This window comes from Oncorhynchus clarkii, chromosome 17 (assembly GCF_045791955.1).
Source record: "Oncorhynchus clarkii lewisi isolate Uvic-CL-2024 chromosome 17, UVic_Ocla_1.0, whole genome shotgun sequence".
Classification (NCBI taxonomy): domain Eukaryota; kingdom Metazoa; phylum Chordata; class Actinopteri; order Salmoniformes; family Salmonidae; genus Oncorhynchus; species Oncorhynchus clarkii.
This window is the reverse complement of record NC_092163.1, coordinates 23,960,981-23,981,799: the sequence shown is the minus strand read 5'-3', so window position 1 is coordinate 23,981,799 and position 20,819 is coordinate 23,960,981. Positions and strand designations below refer to the sequence as shown.

Sequence of the window (20,819 nt, the reverse complement as noted above, 5' to 3'; positions counted from 1 at the left end):
TAAAAAATGGTCAAACTAAAAATGTTACTTTATTTTTGCAACTGTAATATTTGACTTTGTAGCATACACAGAGCTGGTAAATCTCTTTCTGAAAAATGTATTCTGGTAAATTCTAAATAAATTCTATTTAATTACCAATAAAACTGTCATTCTATAGTTTTTCATGTAAACCAAATAAATATGTATAGCAGCCTAGAGGTAGGTAAATGTGGTTAGTTACCTGTCTTTTCTCTGGCAGTGGCGAAAATGATGAACTGTAGGCTACGTCTGTGCGCTGGAGAGGCCATCGGAGGCTTGACAACTTTAAAAGACAACTTTAAAATCTGCAATTTTGATCATCATGATTTAGTGACTGGAAAGAAAATGTACTGATCTACTGAGATTTTTTAAACACAGACTAACTTTCTGAGCTTGGCTAAGATGGCGCCGACAGAGATGGTTGCCTCGCTTCGAGTCCTTAGGAAACTGTTTAGTATTTAGTTTTTTTAATGTATAATTTCTCACATTGTTAGCCCAGAAAATCTTATGTGTTATTACATACAGCTGGGAAATACAATGAAAATGTATAACCATTGCTGTTAGATTTTATACTTTCATCCATTTATGGCACATGCATTTATTTTATCCATATGATACAGACAGGTTAATTTACATAAAGTGTGTCAGAGGACTAGAAATGGTGATACACAACTACTTATTTTCCACCATAATTTGCAAATAAATTCATTAAAAATCCTACAATGTGATTTTCTGGATATTTTTTCTCATTTTGTCTGTCATAGTTGAAGTGTACCTATGATGATAATTACAGGCCTCTCTCATCCTTTTAAGTGGGAAAACTTGCACAATTGGTGGCTGACTAAATACTTTTTTCCCCACGTCCTCAGAGCATACGCAGATTAGCTGGCTGGTGTGTTTACAGACATATTCAATCGCTCCCTATCCCAGTCTGCTGCCACCATTGGTCCTGTACCCACGAAGGAAAAGATAACTGAACTACCGCCCCGCAGCACTCACTTCTGTCATCATGAAGTGCTTTGAGAGACTAGTCAAGGATCATGTCATCTCCACCTTACCTGCCACCCTAGACCCACTTCAGTTTTCATACCACGCCAACAGGTCCACAGACGATGCAACCGCCATCACACTGCAAACTGCCCTATCCTATCTGGACAAGAGGAATACCTATGTAAGATTGCTGTTCGTTGTGCCTCCCAGGTGGCGCAGTGGTTAAGGGCACTGTACTGCAGCGCCAGCTGTGCCATCAGAGTCCCTGGGTTCGCGCCCAGGCTCTGTTGTAACCGGCCGCGACCGGGAGGTCCGTGGGGCGACGCACAATTGGCCTGGTGTCGTCTGGGTTAGGGAGGGATTGGTCGGTAGGGATCTCCTTGTCTCATTGCGCACCAGTGACTCCTGTGGCGCAGTGCAAGGTTGCCAGGTGCACGGTGTAGCCTCCGACACATTGGTGCGGCTGGCTTCCGGGTTGGATGCGCGCTGTGTTAAGAAGCAGTACGGCTGGTTGGGTTGTGTATCGGAGGACGCATGACATTCAGCCTTCGTCTCTCCCGAGCCCGTACGGGAGTTGTAGCAATGAGACAAGATACTACTACAACAATTGGATACCATGAAATTGGGGAGAAAAAGGGCTAAAAAAATGTTTTTAAGATTTCTGTTCGTTGACTTTAACATTTAACATCATAGCCATAGTCATAGCTACTCCAAGCTCATCATTAAGCTGGACTTTCTGATGGGCCACCCCCAGGTGGTGAAGGTAGGAAACAACATATCCACTTTGCTGATCCACAAGGGTGTGTGCTCAGCCCTCTCCTGTACTCCCTGTTCACCCATGCACACCTCCAACACAATCATCAAGTTTGCAGACGACACAACAGTAGTGGGCTTGATTACCAGCAACGATGACACAGCCTACAGGGAGGAAGTGAGGGCACTCAGGAAAACAACCTCTCACTCAATGTCATAAAACAGAGGAGATGATCGTGGACTTCAGGAAACAGCAGAGGGAGCACCCCACTATCCACATCGAAGGGACAGTAGTGTAGAAGGTGGAAAGTTTTAAGTTCCTCAGCATACATATCACAGACAAACTGAAATTGTCCACCCACACAGACAGTGTGGTGAAGAAGGCGCAACATCGCCTCTTCAACCTCAGGAGGCTGAAGAAATTTGACTTGTCAAATTTACAGATGCACAATCGAGAGCATCACGTCAGGCTGTATCACCGTCTGGTATGGCAGCTGCACCGCCCTCAACTGCAAGGCTCTCCAAAGGGTGGTGCGGTCTGCACAACACATCACCGGGGGCAAACTACCTGCCCTCCAAGACACCTACAGCACCTGATGTCACCTGAAGGTCAAAAAGATTATCAAGGATCACAACCACCTGAGCCACTGCCTGTTTACCCTGCTACCATCCTGAAGGCATGATCAGTACAGGTGCATCAAAGGTGGGACTGAGAGGCCAAACATTTTTACCACCTCTTTCTCTCCAATTTCGTGATATCCAATTGTGATCCAATTACGGTCTTGTCTCATCGCTGCAACTCCCCAACGGGCTCGGGAGAGGCAAAGGTCGAGTCATGCATCCTCCGAAACATGACCCACCAATCACGACTTAACACCAGCACGCTGAACCCCAGATGCCAGCCCCACCAATGTGTCAGAGGAAATACCGTTAAACTGACGACCAAGGCCAACCTGTAGGTGCCGGCCCGCCACAAGGATTCGCTAGAGTGCGATGAGCCAAGTAAAGCCCCCGCCCTCGGCCAAACCCTCCCCTAACATGGACGTCGCTGGGCCAATTGCGTGCCGCCCTAGGGGACTCCCGGTCAGGGGTCAACTGCATTTTGAAAACGCATATAATGAATAAGAGCATTTTATTTATGGAAATAAATCAAGGTTAAAACCCTCATACCCACATTAAAAAATAATATAGTTTACGATAGAATAATACAGTACTTTCTATATAATTATGTAGTACACCATAGTAAACTGTAGCATAAAAACAAATATTTAACCTTTATTTAAGTCAAATTATTTTTTACAATGACGGCCTACCTAAAGGCAAAAGGCCTTCTGCGGGGGTGGGGAATGGGATTCAATTTTTTTAAATAAATAAAATATAAATATAGGACAAAACACACATCACGACAAGAGAGACAACACTACATAAAGAGAGACCTAAAGACAACAACATAGCAAGGTAGCAACACATGAAACACAGTATGGTATCAAAAAAAACATGACAACAACATGTTAGCAACACAACATGGTAGCAGCACAAAACATGGTAGAAACATTATTGGGCACAGAATAGAGGAAACCAAGTCTTGATTTAACTTTAGCCTGCAGCTTTGATATGTGCTGAGAGAAGGACAGTGTACCATCTAGTCATACTCCCAAGTATTTGTATGAGGTGACTACCTCAAGCTCTAAACCCTCAGAGGTAGTAATCACAACTTTGGGAAGAGGGGCATTCTTCTTACCAAACCACATTACCTTTATATTGGAGGTGTTTAGAACAAGGTTAAGAAAGATTGTTGGACACTAAGAAAGCTTTGTTGTAGAGCATTTTACACAAATCCAGGGAGGGGCCAGCTGAGTATAAGACTGTACGATCTGCATATAATTGGATGAGAGAGCTTCCTACTGCCTGAGCTATGTTGTTGATGAATATTGAGAAGAGCATGGGGCCTAGGATCGAGCCTTGGGGTACTCCCTTGGTGACAGGCAGAGGCTGAGACCGCAGATTTTCTGACTTTATACACTCTATGAGAGAGGTAGTTAGCAAACCAGGCCAAAGACCACTCAGAGACACCAATACTCCTTAGCCGGACCACAAGAATGGAATGGTCTAATGTATCAAGAGCATTGGCCAAGTCAATCAAAATAGCAGCATTACTGAGAACAATATTACTTAGAATCAAGGGTAATGGTGACATCATTGAGGACCTTTAACGTTGCAGTGACACCTGAGCGGAAACCAGATTGCGTACCAGAGAGAATACTATAGACATCAAGAAAGCCATTGGGGCTAGTCATTGTAAGTTCAGAGTCACTCGCCCAAACAGCGTGTGTGTGCTAGAGGCAAGTGAAAGCTCGGGACAGAAGGGGGAGTGTGTAGTACCAGACATGTGGAGACAGGACAGGGCAGACGGTGAACAGATCGCCAGGTGGAATCCAAGAAGCAGTGGAGTGGGCAACGGCAGTAGATGTCACACCAACTTGGGAGAAGCTTTTATTTCTGGAGGCAGATTTCATGTAGAAAATGCCAGTGGATGATCTCTGAACAGCAGAGCAGCAGATCAAAAACGACTTACTCAGTTCCAGGTTGGATGGTGTCCTCAGGTCTCTGCTGTTTGTTTGTTAGAGCACCCTCTGTCTAGCTTAGAGAAAAGGAAACCTTGGTAGCAGCAATCTCTCTGGTTAATTTTGGGCAAAATTAGGTTGTAGGTTTGGAGTTTTGATCTGGAATGAAGAACATACGCCCCTGCCGAAAAATCTAAGTTTATATAACGCCAAATTTATCCTTTTGTAAAAAAAGATGTTGAAAAATGTGAGAGCTCACATGCAGCTGTCTCTCTCTCTCTCTCTCTGTAATATATATGAGCAATTCATATTTAATTACAAGCTCTACAATAACTGAAAACCCTGGGTCCAAGTTCATTTCTGATATTGCCAAACTGTGTGCAATAATGAATTACAATGGTATTACTGGGGCAACATTCTCATTTAGGGTTGATATACACTACATGACCAAAGTATGTGGACACCTGCTTGTCAAACATCTCATTCCAAAATGATGGGCATTCATATGGAGTTGGTCCCCCCTTTGCTGCTTTAACAGCCTCCATTCTTCTGGGAGGCTTTCCACTACAGCCACAAGAGAATAAGTGAGGTTGGGCACTGATGTTGGGTGATTAGGCCTGGCTTGCAGTCAGCGTTCCAATTAATCACAAAGGTGTTCGATGGGGTTGAGGTAAGAGTTATGTGCGCCCAATCAAGTTCTTCCACACCGATCTCAACAAACCATTTCTGTATGGACCTGGCTTTGTGCACAGGGGCAATGTCTTGCTGAAAGTTGGAAGCACTGAAATGTCTAGAATGTCATTGTATGCTGTAACTTCAAGATTTCCCTTCACTGGAACTAAGGGGCCTAGCCCAAGCCATGAAAAACAGCCCCAGACCATTATTCCTCCTCTGCCAAACTTTACAGTTGGCGTTCTCCTGGCATCCACCAAACCCAGATTCGTCTGTCGGACTGCCAGATGGTCAAGCGTGATTCATCACTCCAGAGAAAGCTTTTCTACTGCTCCAGGCCTATGGCGGCAAGCTTTACACCACTCCAGCTGACGCTTGGTATTGCGCATGGTGATCTTAGGCTTGTGTGCGGCTGCTCAGCCATGGAAACCCATTTCATGAAGCTCCCGACGAACAGTTCTTGTTCTGATGTTGCTTCCAGAGACAATTTGAAACTTGGAAGTGAGTGTTGCAACTGAGGACAGACGATTTTAACATGCTAGGCGCTTCAGCATTCTGCGGTCCAGTTCTGTGAGCTTGTGTGGCCTACCACTTCGCGGCTGAGCCATTGTTGCTCCTAGACATTGCCACTTCACATTAACAACACTTACAGATGACCGCAGCAGCTCCAGCAGGGCAGAAATTTGAGGAACTGACTTGTTGGAAAGGTGGCATCCTATTACAGTGCTACTTTGAAAGTCACTGGGCTCTTCAGTAAGGCAATTCCACTGCCAATATTTGTCTATGAAGATTGCATGGCTGTGTGCTCGATTTAATACCCCTGTCAGCAACTGGTGTCGCTGAAACAGTCATATCCACTAATGGAAGGGCTGTCCACAAACTTTTGTATATATATTATATCTCATCAAAGGATAAAATACAGCTGTCAGATGTTGCGCCTCAGGACTCTCACCGAATGACAGTGTGAGACAGTACATTGGAACCTGGGAGGGGAGGGTACATGTGTATTCATGTGGTGTTACAGCACAGCAGATGACATCGTACAAATGGCCGTGCTCATGTAGTTCATCATCAGTCGCCCACTGGCGCAAACCACTGTAGCCTATCTACTGACTCTCTGGACACCAAAGATATTTTGGGAATAGCTGGTGGTTTGTTTCCAGTGCCGGAAGGAGTAGCTAAGTCATACATTTTTGGGGATGGGAGCACAGAGCATATTCTTTTCAAATGCATCTGTTTCAAAATGTGACTGTACTGACATGTTCATTGTAGCCTTTCATGACTTTTAATTCTCTAATTTGTCTTTTGTTTTTGAGGCTTTGGTGCATTCTTGACCTGAATGACCTCTAAAGTAACAAATATAATTGGAAGAGTAGATTCTGTTTACATTTCTCTATAAACATTTGTTTTTAACCAAAATAATTAGCAAATGAACAATTAAGTAAAATGTTACACTGGCATTCATTCAATCTCTCCCTTTACGAAGCTTGTGGAAGTGGGGGCTATATACAGTATGTACACATAACTCTGTGTTGTTTTTGTCACACTGCTTTGCTTTATCTTGGCCAGGTTACAGTTGTAAATGAGAACTTGTTCTTAACTGGCCTACCTGATTAAATAAAGGTTAAATAAATCAAATAAAAATGTGTGTGGGTTAATGTGCTTACTCACCTAATCCCAAAGCGGAGTTCTCCTGTGTGTCTGTTTTTTCATGTAATGTGGATGGGCTAACACATGGTGGTGCTTGAGTGTTATTTTACAAGATTTAACATAGCAATAATGACATTTCATGATGACAGATGAAGCAATGCCTTGTCGTGTGTGGTTCACTTGCAGTACAATATGTGATTATTAATTTAAATACTGTTTTCCATTGTGTTTCACCATTTCTAGTCCTCTGACACACTTTATGTAAATTAACCTGTCTGTATCATATGGATAAAATAAATTCAGTCATAAATGGATGGAAGTATAAAATCTAGTAGCAATGGTTATACATTTTCATTGTTTTTCACAATTTCTAGTTCTCTGGTTCACTGTATGTAAGTTAACCTGTGTGTTTCATGGGCATACAATCAGTAAAGTCAAAATGTCAGCCAAATAGCAATGCTAATTCATGGCAACAGCCTGAGTCATGGTGTATAATATGAACAAGTCATATGGAGATTTTAATTTCCTTAACCTCTGATGGGAGTAGTTACTGCCCACTCAAAAATGTGTGTGTGTTTGTGTGTGTGTAGCATGCTTGCTCCAATGGGTCCTAATGACATGTGTGTCCCAGCCACCCTGCCACTGGCCTAACTTTATTTACGCCCTCTGCCAGGGCATTCAGATTCAGGTTATTCTGGTTTCATACTAGAGCCGGCCATGAGTCACCCCACCTTCTTACAGTTAGATACTGATCCCCACCTGATTGTATCTAGACTAAAACATTACTTAGCACCTATTCTTGTTCCACAGCCACTTGTCTTTGACACAATAGTGCTACAAGATTTGCAAGCAAATGTAAATTACACAATGTAATTTAACAAGCTCCAGGTTAAAAAATTCAAAATAAAATCTAAAATAATTTAGTGAATGTGTTAACCTTTATCAGTGGGCGTATGTCACACTTTGAAATCCAATATGTTACACTACCGTAGTAAATGTCACCAAATGATATTGCTGATGTAATATGTTTGTGAATCATGTTATTCTATCTTAGGTAATGACACCTGTCTCACTCTGACTGCATATACCAGTGCCTTGCAGTGGGAAACAGTACTAGGTGGTGTGGTGTACCTGTTATTAGAAATGGGGAGGACCAGAGAGATAAGATTGTTAAGAGAGATAAGAATGCACCTGATACGTGTGACGCACAATACAACAAAACACCACTGCAATATACAGGTTAATGTACATTTTATGTCCCAGAGATCCGTGACCCTTTTGTTAGGTCCTCTGACTTGACAAAATGGACTCTCAGGGGAAAAGGAGATTAGAATGAAGCTGCGTTCTTGATTCACCTAACACTGTACCTGATGAAAAATGTATAAGTGTCAATACCAGACATCCCCCATGGCTTGAAATGGAACCTTGTTGGAGGTGAAACACGACCCTAATTTGTTGTTAACAGCTGTCAACTTCGAAACTAAAGATATACTGGTTACCCATTTTATTGTTTGTTTGGTCCATGAGGCTACAAACACTTTGGGTCATTGGGTCATATTAAAGACAATTAGCTATTATCACTAATGTGTCCTACTGTAGGCTTACAATGTTTCATAACACCTTTATTAGAATGTAACAGTACATGGATCCATCAAGATCAACATTTTACAAAACTGCTATCAGTAGCAAAGCATATAAAAACAAACAAATATTTCATTACATTTTACATTTCTGGTTTGTTCAATAAAATGTGGTAGATTCATTGAAAAAATTATAAAAGTAAAAAAAATGTAAAATAAAAAATGTAACTGTAATAATTGACTTAGTAGCCCATCATTACTTTTTAATTATAGGTTTGCTTTCGTATGGTTAGTCCTCCAAGAGGGATCTGGTTCTGCATCCCAATTCTCTACCCGTCTACCCTAAGTGTGCATATGTTCACTTCCCTTCATGGATTTAAAAATAAAGGACATGTAGGCCTATGATGGCCATTCCCTCTAGTCTAAACCATGCTTAAACCAATCATTTGCTTTTGAATATGTAGGGGGAAGGTCACACTTTAGGAGAATGATAGAGAATTGGGATGCAGAGCAGGTAGATTTCTTCTTTACCTCAGGGTATAGGCCATGCAGTACAGTAAACCACAGCCCTCCATGGTTTCAAATGGTAGATTTAAGACCTCTTCTTTGACTGAGGCTTTTAGCATCGTTCTAGTTTAGAAGGACTTCCACCTGATGGCCGAAAAGATGGTGTGGATGAAGTAGAGGAGTGTGGCCACGTAAGAGAACACCTGGGAGAGTAAGAACATATAAATCAGCAACAACCGGGGGTGACATTGAACAGATAAAGATATTCAACTGGGACTCAAACTCTGGTCCAGTGACTGTCAACCCAACACCTTAGCCGTTAGGCCAAGAGATCTGAACTCCTTGACAAGGTCAGTAGGTGTTTGATTGAAATCGCAACAATATCTTCCACCTTTGGATGGGTAACAAACACACAATGAATAGGCACAAGTTTGGGGAACTCAGTACATAAATCTAGCCTACTGTTAGACAGTTGAATGCCCACAATCCCTACGAATAAGAAAGAGTACCAAAATCAGTTCAAGCAGAAACGGAGTGCACAATTACTCCAATTTAGGAGTGCACAATTATAGTTAAAGTAATATTTATGTAACAGGAATTTATTCTGTGGTCGAAGCTGTAACTAATTAAAGCGGATGAAATCCTTTCAATCATTCCTTTTACTTTGGGATTGAGACCCCCTTATGCATTGAGTGTACAAAACATTAAGACCACCTGCTCTTTCCATGACATCGACTGACCAGGTGAAAGCTATTGATGTCACTTGTTAAATCCACTTCAAAATCAGTGTAGATGAAGGGGAGGAGAGAGGTAAAGAAGGATTTTTAAGCCTAGAGACAACTGAGACAAAACGGCTCACCGGTTTGTGTCAAGAACTGCAACACTGCTGGTTTTTTCACGCTCAACAGTTTCCCGTCCACCATCCAAACGACATGCAGCCAACTTGACACAATTGTGGGACGCATTGGAGTCAACATGGGCCAGCATCCCTGTGGAACACTTGACACCTTGTAGTGTTCACGCCCCGATGAATTGAGGCTGTTCTGGGGGCAAATAGGGCGGTGTGCTACTCAATATTATGGTGTTCTTAATGTTTTGTCCCTCAGTGTCCATAACGAATGGTGTGGATTACGGACTCATCTCGAACCCACACCCCTTTTGAGTCGTGAAAACATCTGACAAATTAGGATTTAGGGACATAACACTCGTTTTCAGGAGTCAAATGAATCCACCCCACATACCACCCGTTGTGGAGATCCAGCTGTATTCCTCAAACTAATATGCATAGTGGAAAAATAAGCACAGAATAAAACCTTGAAAATACATGGTGCTTTTTACCCATTCATTTTGGATTGAGGCATGTAGCTGGATCTACTGAACAGATGGCCAGGGAGTCTGGGACCAGGGGTGTAGTGCTGCCAGAGCACAGGGGACCAGTGCTCCCTCAATTTTTTTGATTTGAGAATACAGAGCGCTGGTAAATCTATTTCTGGAAAATGTATTCTGATAAATTCTATTTAATTACCAATAAAAACTGTTATTCAATAGTTTTTCATGTAAACCAAATAAATATGTATAGCAGCCTAGAGGTAGGTAAATGGTGGTTTCTTCCCTGTCTTCTCTCTGGCGGTGGCGAGAATGAGGAGGAACTGTAGGATACAGTCTGTGCGCTGGAGAGGCCCATCGGAGGCTTGACCACTTTAAAAACAAATCTGCACCTCGGCTGAGTGTGAGAGGGGGTTCAGCCACATGAACCTTATCATCACACCAAATTCATTGAGTATCTGCCTTGATGTTCACAAAACTCCATGTACCACCTCTTGTGCAGTGGAACCCAGAACAATATGTGACTACTTGGTTACGGCGACACAGTTCTGCCGAGGACACATAAACCACAGTGGCCACCGCAAAGCCCAAGTAGCTTGACCCTCTCTGGAAGTTGCTGTAGCCCTGCTTGGGATATTTTGCCTATTGGTTGAGACGCAGGCCCCATTCTAGCTTGGGACAGTATGTCAAGGTGGGAAATTGGGCCAAGTTGGAGGTAATAATGCATTTAGTTTATAGTTTATTGAGATGCATGAATACACCACAACAAAGGCTTGATTAATGGCTGTTTTGAAACAGATTTCCTGCAATTCTACATAGTAATGATTTATGTTCACTACTTGGTCAATTGATTTGATAACATGTTAATCTATGCAAATAAATTATATGAATTGATAGCTCACCTCTGTTTTATTTTATTCTGTTATAGGGTATATTGTAACCATGTGTTAAAGTTAATCAAATCAAAGTTTATTTATGATACAGCGTAGTGTAAGCGACACAAAACAATTAAATGCTTCCTCGCAACAAAAGCTTTCCTCGCAAGCAGTGCAATGAGATTAAGCTATATGTATTTACATTAGGCTATAGCCTACAAATAGCTATACCACGTAGTCATAGGCCTATTAGGATTTACTTTAAATTATTGTATCCTTCAACACCGCAAGTTGGTTCAACTTCTTTAACATCATTGTGTGATCCTGGCATTTTTTTATGTTACAGCTTTAATCTAAAATGGATTAAATCAATATAAAAAAAAATCCTCATCAAGCTACACACAATACCCCTTAATGACAAAGCAAAAACAGGTTTTTAGAGATTTCAACAACAAAAACAAACAGAAATCGCTAATTTTACATAAGTATTCAGATTCTCTGCTATGAGACTCGGAATTGAGCTCCGTTGCATCCTGTTTCCATTGATCATCCTTGAGATGTTTCTTCAACTTGATTGGACATAATTTGGAAAGGCACACACCTGTCTATATAAGGTCCCACAGTTGACAGTGTATGTCAAAGCAAAAACCAAGCCATGGGGTCGAAGGAATTGTCCGTCCGAGAGAGGATTGTGTTGAGGCACAGACCTTGGGAAGGTACCAAAGCATTGAAGGTCCCCAAGAACACAGCGGCCTCCATTCTTAAATGGAAGAACTACCAAGATTCCTACAGCTGGCCACCCTGCCAAACTGAGAAATCGAGTGTGAAGGGCCTTGGTCGGGGAGGTGACCAAGAACCCGATAGTCACTCTGACTCGCAGAGCTCCAGTGTTCCTCTGTGGAGATGGGAGAACCTTCCATAATGACAACCATCTCCGCAGCATTCCACCAATCAGGCCTTTATGATAGAGTGGACAGATGGAAGGCACTCCTCAGTAAAAGGCACATGAAAGCCCACTTGGAGTTTGCCAAAAGGCACATAAAGACTCAGACCATGAGAAGCAAGATTCTCTGGTCTGATGAAAACAAGACCTGAATGCCAAGTCTGGAGGAAACCTGGCACCATCCCTACATTGAAGCATGGTGGTAGCAGCATCATGCTGTGGGGATGTTTTTCAGCAGCAGGGACTGGGGAAACTAGTCAGGGGCAGGGAAACTAATGGACGATATTTGATACTAAGCTGTATAGGAACTTTTACAGTGAGAAAGACGTGAACATTTTAGATTGTTTTTGGCTTCCCTATATATTTCCTATGATTTGCTGTTATGGAAGACTTACCACTGCAGAAATGTCAAGTCGATAGTTAAAGAGGAGTCCACTTTTCTTATCCAGGGTCACTTTGGCGAGAGCCACTGAGGCACTGAGGTAGAAGAAAGCTGCAATGCCGTGGTATGCAAAGTCCTGTGTGAGATAGAAAGGGAAGGACGAGGAAATTATTTTCACAGCGTTTGACTGGATGATGGAAAAAGATCTGGGGTGAAACTTAACCAACAATGCAGTGTGACTGCTTTTTGGAGCCAGAAGATTATCTTACAGCCAAGAGCATGGGCATGGGTGACGTCTGCTTGAGCCAGCGCTACATTTCTTTTCCTTAGACCAGTTTTTCCCAATCCATTTCTGGCCAGCCTCCAGGGTGTGTACATTTTAGTTCTAGCCCAGCACTAGCACACCTGATTCAACTAATCACCACGCCTTTGATTAGTTGAATCAGGTGTGTTAGTGATGGAATCTAAAATGGGTACACCCTGGGGAGTCCGCTAGGAATGGATTGGGAAACACTGCCTTATAACTTATGAGATCTAGTATTTTCTGAAGAAGTACACATCATCAATACATACATATATTTATTATCAATGGCGATGATGACTGTTGAATATAGTGGACCTCCTCCAAAGAGGGGCGTCAGGTAGCGTAGTGGTTAGAGCGTTGGACTAGTAACCGAAAGTTGCAAGATCGAATCCCGGAGCTGACAAGGTAAACATTTTGTTCTGCCCCTGAACAAGGCAGTTAACCCACTGTGCCTAGGCTGACATTGAAAATAAGAATTAGTTAACTGACTTGCCTAGTAAAATAAATTTGATTTCATACTCAGTTGCTTCTGTTGCTTTTCCTTCTCTGTCTAGTATGCCAACTATCATGTAATTTTTAAGTACAAATACATTTTCTATTTCGACAAAGACAGGTTCCTGTCTAATTCATTGTGAAAAGTTCCCCAGGATTGACTCCTCAATTTGACTAGATTCTTTAAAATAAAATATACATGCTATATTACTATTTGTGTGTGTGCTCCTTGAACTTATCCTTCGTCTGGTTGGTCGATTAAAAAAAATCTATCCATGGTGCTTCCGCCCCCCCTCCCCTCCCAAAAACAGGAAAGACTCACAGCAGCTGCCCATCCCCCGCTGTTGCGATGCACTCCGAAGGCGAACATGCACATCCAGATGAAGGTCATGGTGAAACAGAAGACGGACACGAACATCACCCAGCCCTGTGGGTTGGCGGGATCCACCAGTGTACATGCCACCAGGATCCATACCAGACCTCCAAAGACCTGAAACAATGCATTGCAGTGTAAATGGTTTTAATGGTCCATTCAATTCAAATTGAAAGAAGTCAATTGTTCCACTTAATTAGACTTGCACCTATGGTAATACTCTAAAGGAAATATGAATTTCAAATATTGAGAACAATATACAGCATATCCAAAAAACATGTGGGGAATCCCCTACAGTTTGGTTGTATTTTCAGTGGAACATCAAGTGGCCTTGGTAGTAAGAGATACAATGTATTCCTACAATTATTTTGTTTAATTGGTTGTAAAATGTTGGAGTCTGCAGTTTTTTTGGGGGGGACTGAAATATTAAAAGGAAAACCTTTCAGATCTCTGACACCCTAGAAACTAATTTGGTGCTATTATGGAGTTTGGGGAGAAAACAAAATTGGCATTACTGAAGCTAAAACTACACTACTGTAATAGCAATTATTCAATTGTTGTAATCAACTATATAACAGTGAAGTAAACAGATTATAATTTACCAGACCTACCTTAGAAAACCAACAATGGCCTGCCCTTCCCTAATCTCTATGACATACAATTTATGAAAGGTACAATTAGTTGTTTTTCATCAAGTCACACCCTTTCTGTTACTCCACCCTGACAAGCTCCAGCAATCAATCTGTTGCCTGGGAATGCAAAAATAAGGGTGTGTCAGAATCCACCTGTCTTGTTCATCAGCATGAATGTGGATACTTGGGGTGATTGTGAAATGTCTACAAACTAATACACGGACATCTTGAAATTTCACACACTTTCTACATTAGATGTGATGGTTCAGTAGAAGTACTACACATAGTCATAAGTGCAAGGTGCACGCTTCTTCTAAAAACAACCTGCATTTTACATTACATTAAATAAGTGTTTTACTGAATGATGACTTGTAGAAAATGCACACCCCATACAGTCCATACATAAAGGCTATGTTCCTCCACAAATCATAAGAGCAACGTGTGCTGAATTTACACAAGCAGCCCAATTATTTTCATTTATTGGTCATTGGACCAATCAGATCAGCTCTGAATAAGATATCATGTGATTGGTCAAAAGATCAATTAGCTAAAAAATATATCAGAATTGTGCTGCCTGTGTAGACCCAGCCAAACATTCCTACCCACTGGCAACACTGGTTCGATCAACGTTGTTTCCACATAATTTAAATGAAATTACGGCAACGTGGAATAGACGTTGAATTTACGTCTGTGCCCAGCGGGTAGAGGAAACATTTAGTCGAAAATTGGAACACACGTAAAAAGGTTCTACAGGTGCACGACCATGGGAAGTGCGTCAATTGACGTCATTAAAATACTATCAAGTGTGTGTACAATATATGCCTAGCAAAAACAGTAAACCATTGTAACTCACAAGCTCCGGTAGGTAGAGAATATCTGGAATAGTTGTGCATATTCCGAATCCACTGGGTAAATTTCCCATAGTGGCTGTATTTGATGCCATGGTTGCTCTCCTTCGGGGTTTCACGCACCTCAAATGTAGTAATGGTAGAACAAGTGCAGGTGCCCGTTTTAAGAGAGGTGCAAACTTGAATAACCTGCTTTCCCATCCCGATTCCTAACTGTCACACCCGATCAAATAAAGACCAGTTTTGTAGTTTACCTGCACGTGAATTGTAGGCTAACCTACCCAATTAGTCATATATATATATTCAAGAAGTTTGTCTGAACTTGTAGAAGCCGCGCTATACATTTTTTCAAGTTGACTCATTCGTCACACCCAACTGTTGACAAACTCACCCTCGAAGTGAGCCTTTGTCAAATTAACACGAGTGAGCAACAAGTGATCAACTCCTAATTTTAAAACTCAAGATCGAAAAAATTGTTTTACAATAGATGCTTTAGTCATTGTGTGAGAATGAGGCAATTGTCCTAAAAAAAAGTTGATCTAAAAAATGCCTGATCTAATTAGTCAGTTATCCACAGAAAGACATAATTATTGCCTTTAAAACGGGCAGTTCCTGAAAAACTATATTCCGTTCTATTCAGACTTTTTTTCAATAGAATAGAATACAATAACTTTATTTTTCTCAGAGGGATATGTGGTCCGATTAGTCTACTAGGACAATTAAGATAAATTAAAGTTCAGTTTTTTAATTTATCATGTCATAACTGCCAAAATAAAGGAAATATCAACATAGAGCGCTGGGCCACCAGAACAGCTTCAATGCGCTTGGAGGGATGCCCCATCATACTTCCACGAGAAATTCCATCATTTGGTGTTTTTTTTCCCGAAAACGCTGTCTCATGCACAGCTCCAGAATCTCCCATAAATGTTCAATTGGGTTGAGATCTGGTGACACACACACACACACACACACACACACACACACACACACACACACACACACACACACACACACACACACACACACACACACACACACACACACACACACACACACACTCTCTCTCTTTAAGCCCTCTGAGATCTCTTCTTCTAGCCAAAATAATAGGCAACTGAGCATTGCCTAGTCTGGAAGGACCAGCTTTTAATATACTTTGTATCCCTCGTTTACTCAAATGTTTCCTTTATTTTGGCAGTTATTATACTTTAAAATGATCCATTGTTTTGTAGGCCATTTATAAACTTAATACTAACAACGTGTAGAATAATGTAGCTAGGATCCTATTAGACAATATCCAATGTATAATAAGTTGCCGCTAACCTCCTTCATTAATCTAACTGGGTATTGCTGCAAAACATGATCATTTTTGTTCCGGGGTTTAACAGTAATGTACGTCCCAAATATAACCCTGTCCCTATTTAGTGCACTACTTTTGAACAGGGCCCATAGGGCTCTGAACAAATGTTGTTCACCATAGGGAATAGGGTGCCAATTGGGACGAAGCCTGAGTGCATGTGTGTGATGTTTGTATGGACATGTCTCCAGACGAGACACTACACACCAACGTCTCCAGGCACGCCACTCTCCAAGTGACAAATATGTTGTTTGAGGGAACTATTATCCTTTCACACTATCATGCTGACCCAGCTCAGTTCCACAATGACTATGGTGGAGGCAGAACCAGGCTAACCCAGTACAGTTCAACTTGGCTCAGCCCAGTAGTGGGAAAAGGATATAACTTAACTGGCACCTTTATGATGACAGTGCTATGTTGTAATATGGTTATGTTTTGTCTTATGGAACATTTTAAACTGGTAATACAAATACAATTTGATGTATGGTTGTGTGAATGTGATGAGAGAAGGTTGCTTGAACTTTTTCATGTTTTCAGGCCATCATTGTAAATAAGAATTTGTTCTAGTTAATAAAGGTTAAATAAAATAAATAAAAATGTGTGACCATCCCATGTACAGAAAATTATGAGTGACATGGGTTTGGGTAAGGATATTTTCAAAGTATTTTTTGACAACCAATGGTAACTGTTAAACCTATTGCAACCCATTTTAAGTCAGCACAACATGTATAGCTAGCCATCCTCTCATTTGCGTCCATGAAGAACATATAGAAATACTTTCATAACATGCCCTGGGTATACATTGCCACCTAGTGGATTTTTTTAGCTTATTTAAGAGCTGTCCCATCTTGTTCAAGCCTTATGGTAAATTGTTGGCTTCTTCAGAGCGGGAGAGTCTCAACTCCGGGGAAAATCTGTCTCCCTCCAGCAGGAAGCGTCGCTTCGTTGTTTCACCCACCAAGCAAGGAGTTTGTGTGGACGTCAATGAGAATGGCTTATTTGCTATGTGAGGTTTATTTGATCTAATAGAAGTTTTGGAATGCTTAAGTTGTTACAAGTGTAATGATATAAGTAGGACGCATGACATGCCGGAGTCATGACTTGGCCTGTGGGTAAGGTTTATGACCCCCCCCCCATAAATACCTTTGTCACGTAGAGTAGGCCAGAAGGCTATACTGGAAAACCTAACCTCTATCAAAATAAAAAGATGGCGGAGCCGCAAAAGTTCTTCTGTGCAAGGGTGTTCATTTACATAGTGATTCCGGAACAAAAACAGTACTGCCATCAAACGTATACCTTATGGGACAGCAAAAGACAATGCTGCCTCATTCACAGCTCAATCCAAAATGCCTCTCCATGAACTGAAAGAAGCTTCTTTTGTAGGGCTAGCCCCTCCCCTTAGAACAATTAACCCTAATTAATTAAGCAATTATCTAGGCAAACCTACATTTTCCATTAACTAAACATACTAAAGTATATGCATTGCAACATGTTTATGAAACAATATCACAACATAACAGTTACAAAATGACATCACTACTGACAGTGTCTTTCAATATGCACATTTACATTAATGAGCTATTTGGGACAGGCACTACAAAGTCAGCCCAATTCCCTTTCCTCGGGTCCTTATCCAGCATACCCGGAAGCTACAGAGATGGAAAGAGAGAGGAACAGAACAAACAAACACGCTCATCCACAACATAGATAAGTATAATAAATATTGCTTATCTTAAATATGAACACTGACGTGTGAAATGTATGTACTAAGCCCACTTTATAGCCAGGCACTCCTTCTCAATTGTAGAATACCTGGTTTCCCTGGGCAACAGCTTCCGACTCAGGTACAGCACAGGAAGCTCTTCTCCTGGCTCCCCTTGGGCTAGTACAGCTCCAATTCCCACAGCCTAAGCGTCCACTTGCACGAGAAACCTCTTCTGAAAATCAGGGGCCCGGAGAACAGGGAATGAGCACAGTCGGTTTTTCAGTATCATGAAGGCTTCCTCACACTGCTCAGTCCACTTCACAGGGTTGCTGGCCACCTTTGAAGTGAGGTTGGTCAGAGGGACAGCGATGGTCGAAAACTGCAGAATGAATCTCCGGTACCACCCTGCCAGAACTAAGGACTTCACCTGTGTCTTGGTTCTGGGTTGAGGGCTGTTCCTGATGGACTCCACTTTGTCCACCTGAGGTCGAACTTCACCTTTACCCAGCTGGTAACCCAGGTACTTTGTCTCCTGTTTCGCCCACTCACACTTCAGGAGGTTAAGCGGGAGGCCTGTATCATGATCTTCCCCAGGACTCTGCAAAGATGCTGTATGCGCTCCTCCCAGGAGTGGCTGTAGATCACCACGTCATCCAATTAAGCAGCACAGTAATCGTCACAGTCCTGGAGGACCTTGTGCATCAGCCTCTGGAAAGTCCCAGGGGCCCCATGAAGGCCAAACGGCATGATCGTGAACTGGAACAGGCCCATTGCCGTCCGGAATGCAGTGTAGGCCTTGGATTGTTCATCCAGGGGCACCTGCCAGTACCCTTTGCAGAGATCCAATGTGGTGATGTAATGAGCTCTACCTATTCTCTCCAGTAAGTCGTCAATGCGGGGCATTGGGTAGGCATCAAACTGGGAGATGGCATTCACCTTACGGAAGTCCATGCAGACGCGCAAAGACCCACCCTTCTTTGGGACAATGACAATAGGGCTGCTACGTTCACTTGAAGATGGCTCGACAACATCCATTTCTATCATGGTGTGGACCTCTTCCTTGAGGGCTACCACCAGCCTCTCAAGCACACGGTAAGGATGCTGGCAGACAGGGTTCTGGCCAGGCTTCAAACGAATGACGTGTTCTAGGACTTTGGTTCTTCCTGGTCTCTCACTGAAGAGGGCTGGAAACTTCCCAAACAGCTGCTTCATCTCATTTCTTCTAGGTGAGACAGTATGACCTCTGCTCGTCCTTTCCATGCCTCTGTGACCCCATCCGACTCGTCGACTTCTACTCTGTGGACCAGAAAGGACTTTCCCTTGGAGAGTTCCTCTTTCTCCTCCCAGGCCTTGAGGTTCACATGACAGGTTTGCTTCTTCTTACCCTTGTCCGAGTGCAGCACCTCGTAGGTCACCGGGCCCATCTTCCTTCCGATTAGGTACGGTCCTTGCCATTGCGCAAGGAGCTTGCTGGTAGACGAGGGAAGGAGGAGCAGGACTTTCTGTCCTGACTCAAATTCTCTGTGGCGAGCGTGCTGGTCATACCCTCTTCTGGGCCTGCTGAAGGTTTGCCCTAGCTTCCTCTCGGTACCGCTCCAACCTGTCTCGCATCTGGAGGACATACTGGACAATCCCCTGTCCTAAGGTAGCTACTGGGGAACTTTCCCAGCACTTCTTCAGCAGGTCCAGTGGTCCCTGCACTGGCCATCCATAGAGGAGTTTGAATGGCGTGAAACCTGTCGATGCCTGAGGCACCTCTCTGTAAGCAAAAAGCAGAAAGGTTTGTGTCCCTGCTGCCGGCAGTAAAAACAGGTCAGATCCCTCCCATCAGAGCGAACTGCATGATCCCTTACCTCCCTCCTCCCAGACACATAACCCCCAGAGTTACCTCCCATCTCTGGCGTCTCTGATGTCCCTTGTGTCTGAGACTCCTTGGAGCGGGTGCTGCAGGTTGTGGTTGTCCCCCTTTACGTGCATTAAGGTACTGCAGTGCAAGCTTGGCCGCCATAAGCCCGTCCTTGGGCTCCTGCTCTCAGACCCAGGTTCGAATGTCGTGTGGTAGAACTTGTAAAAGTTGCTAGAGGATGATGACCTCACCGATTTCGTCCCGTGTCTTCTCCTCCGGTCGAACCCATCGTCGGTAGAGACCCTTAAGGCGGTGGTACGTCTCTGTTGTCGACTCACCCAATGGCATCGATGCAGCTCTGAAGCGTTGACAGTAGGGGAGATGTCGAACTTCACCAGCAGCGCTTCCTTCAAGCCCTTAGACGTTGGACAGACCCTCATCCATTGCTGTGTAAGCCTCTAAGGCCTTGCTCGTGAGCAATGGGACAAGCCTGCAGGCCCACTCTGCCTCCGGCCACTGCCACGTCTTGGCCATGCGCTCAAACCTCAAACCGTAGTTTTCAATGTCCTCCCCCTGCTGGTATGAGGGCATCTTTGGCTCCTTCCTCAGGAATGCTGGAAGATGGACGTTTACACTGTTGGACTGGTCTCCTGGTGCTGGCCTCATTACTGCTTGGGGATCCTGCTGCGTCAAGCTTTTGTCGTCCTGGTGTTGGAAGACCCAATCTTGGGCTCTCACTGACGAGTTCCGCTTGGTGAGGAGCTGTGAGGATAGATTGGTGTAGACCCCGTAACTCCTGCTTGAGGTCTTCGTCCCTCCTCTCAAGGCAGGTGAAAAGTTGCTGGAAACAAGCTACCATGGTTGGGTGTGGTTCTGGTCCCCCAATTGCTCCTTCAGTCAGCTGGTCTTTTCTGGCTGTATCTGCTGGTTCAACCGGTAGCTCAAACGGTTCTGGTTGTGTTTGGCCCCTTGGTCGGGCTCCTAGTTTCTCACACTTGACCTCTT

At 43.1% G+C, this 20,819-nt stretch overlaps 1 protein-coding gene across 1 annotated transcript; it reads right to left on the bottom strand.

Moving 5' to 3' along the window:
* Positions 1–7,508: 7,508 nt before the first annotated feature.
* On the bottom strand, positions 7,509–15,114 carry LOC139370572 (myelin and lymphocyte protein-like). The gene is made up of 4 exons (XM_071110146.1): positions 14,915–15,114; positions 13,379–13,546; positions 12,274–12,396; positions 7,509–8,937 (listed from the first exon to the last, which is right to left on the bottom strand). The coding sequence occupies exons 1-4, from the start codon at positions 15,002–15,004 to the stop codon at positions 8,863–8,865; spliced, it is 456 nt and encodes a 151-aa protein (XP_070966247.1). The 5' UTR covers positions 15,005–15,114; the 3' UTR covers positions 7,509–8,862.
* Between the last annotated feature and the right edge of the window lie 5,705 nt (positions 15,115–20,819).

Coding starts and splice junctions, on each gene's coding strand:
- LOC139370572 (XM_071110146.1), bottom strand. CDS start 15,004: ATGGCATCAAATACAGCCACTATGGGAAATTTACCCAGTGGATTCGGA. Junction 13,547..14,914: donor TTCTCTACCTACCGGAGCTT/GTGAGTTACAAT, acceptor GCATTGTTTCAG/GTCTTTGGAGGTCTGGTATG. Junction 12,397..13,378: donor GCGGGGGATGGGCAGCTGCT/GTGAGTCTTTCC, acceptor TATCTCACACAG/GACTTTGCATACCACGGCAT.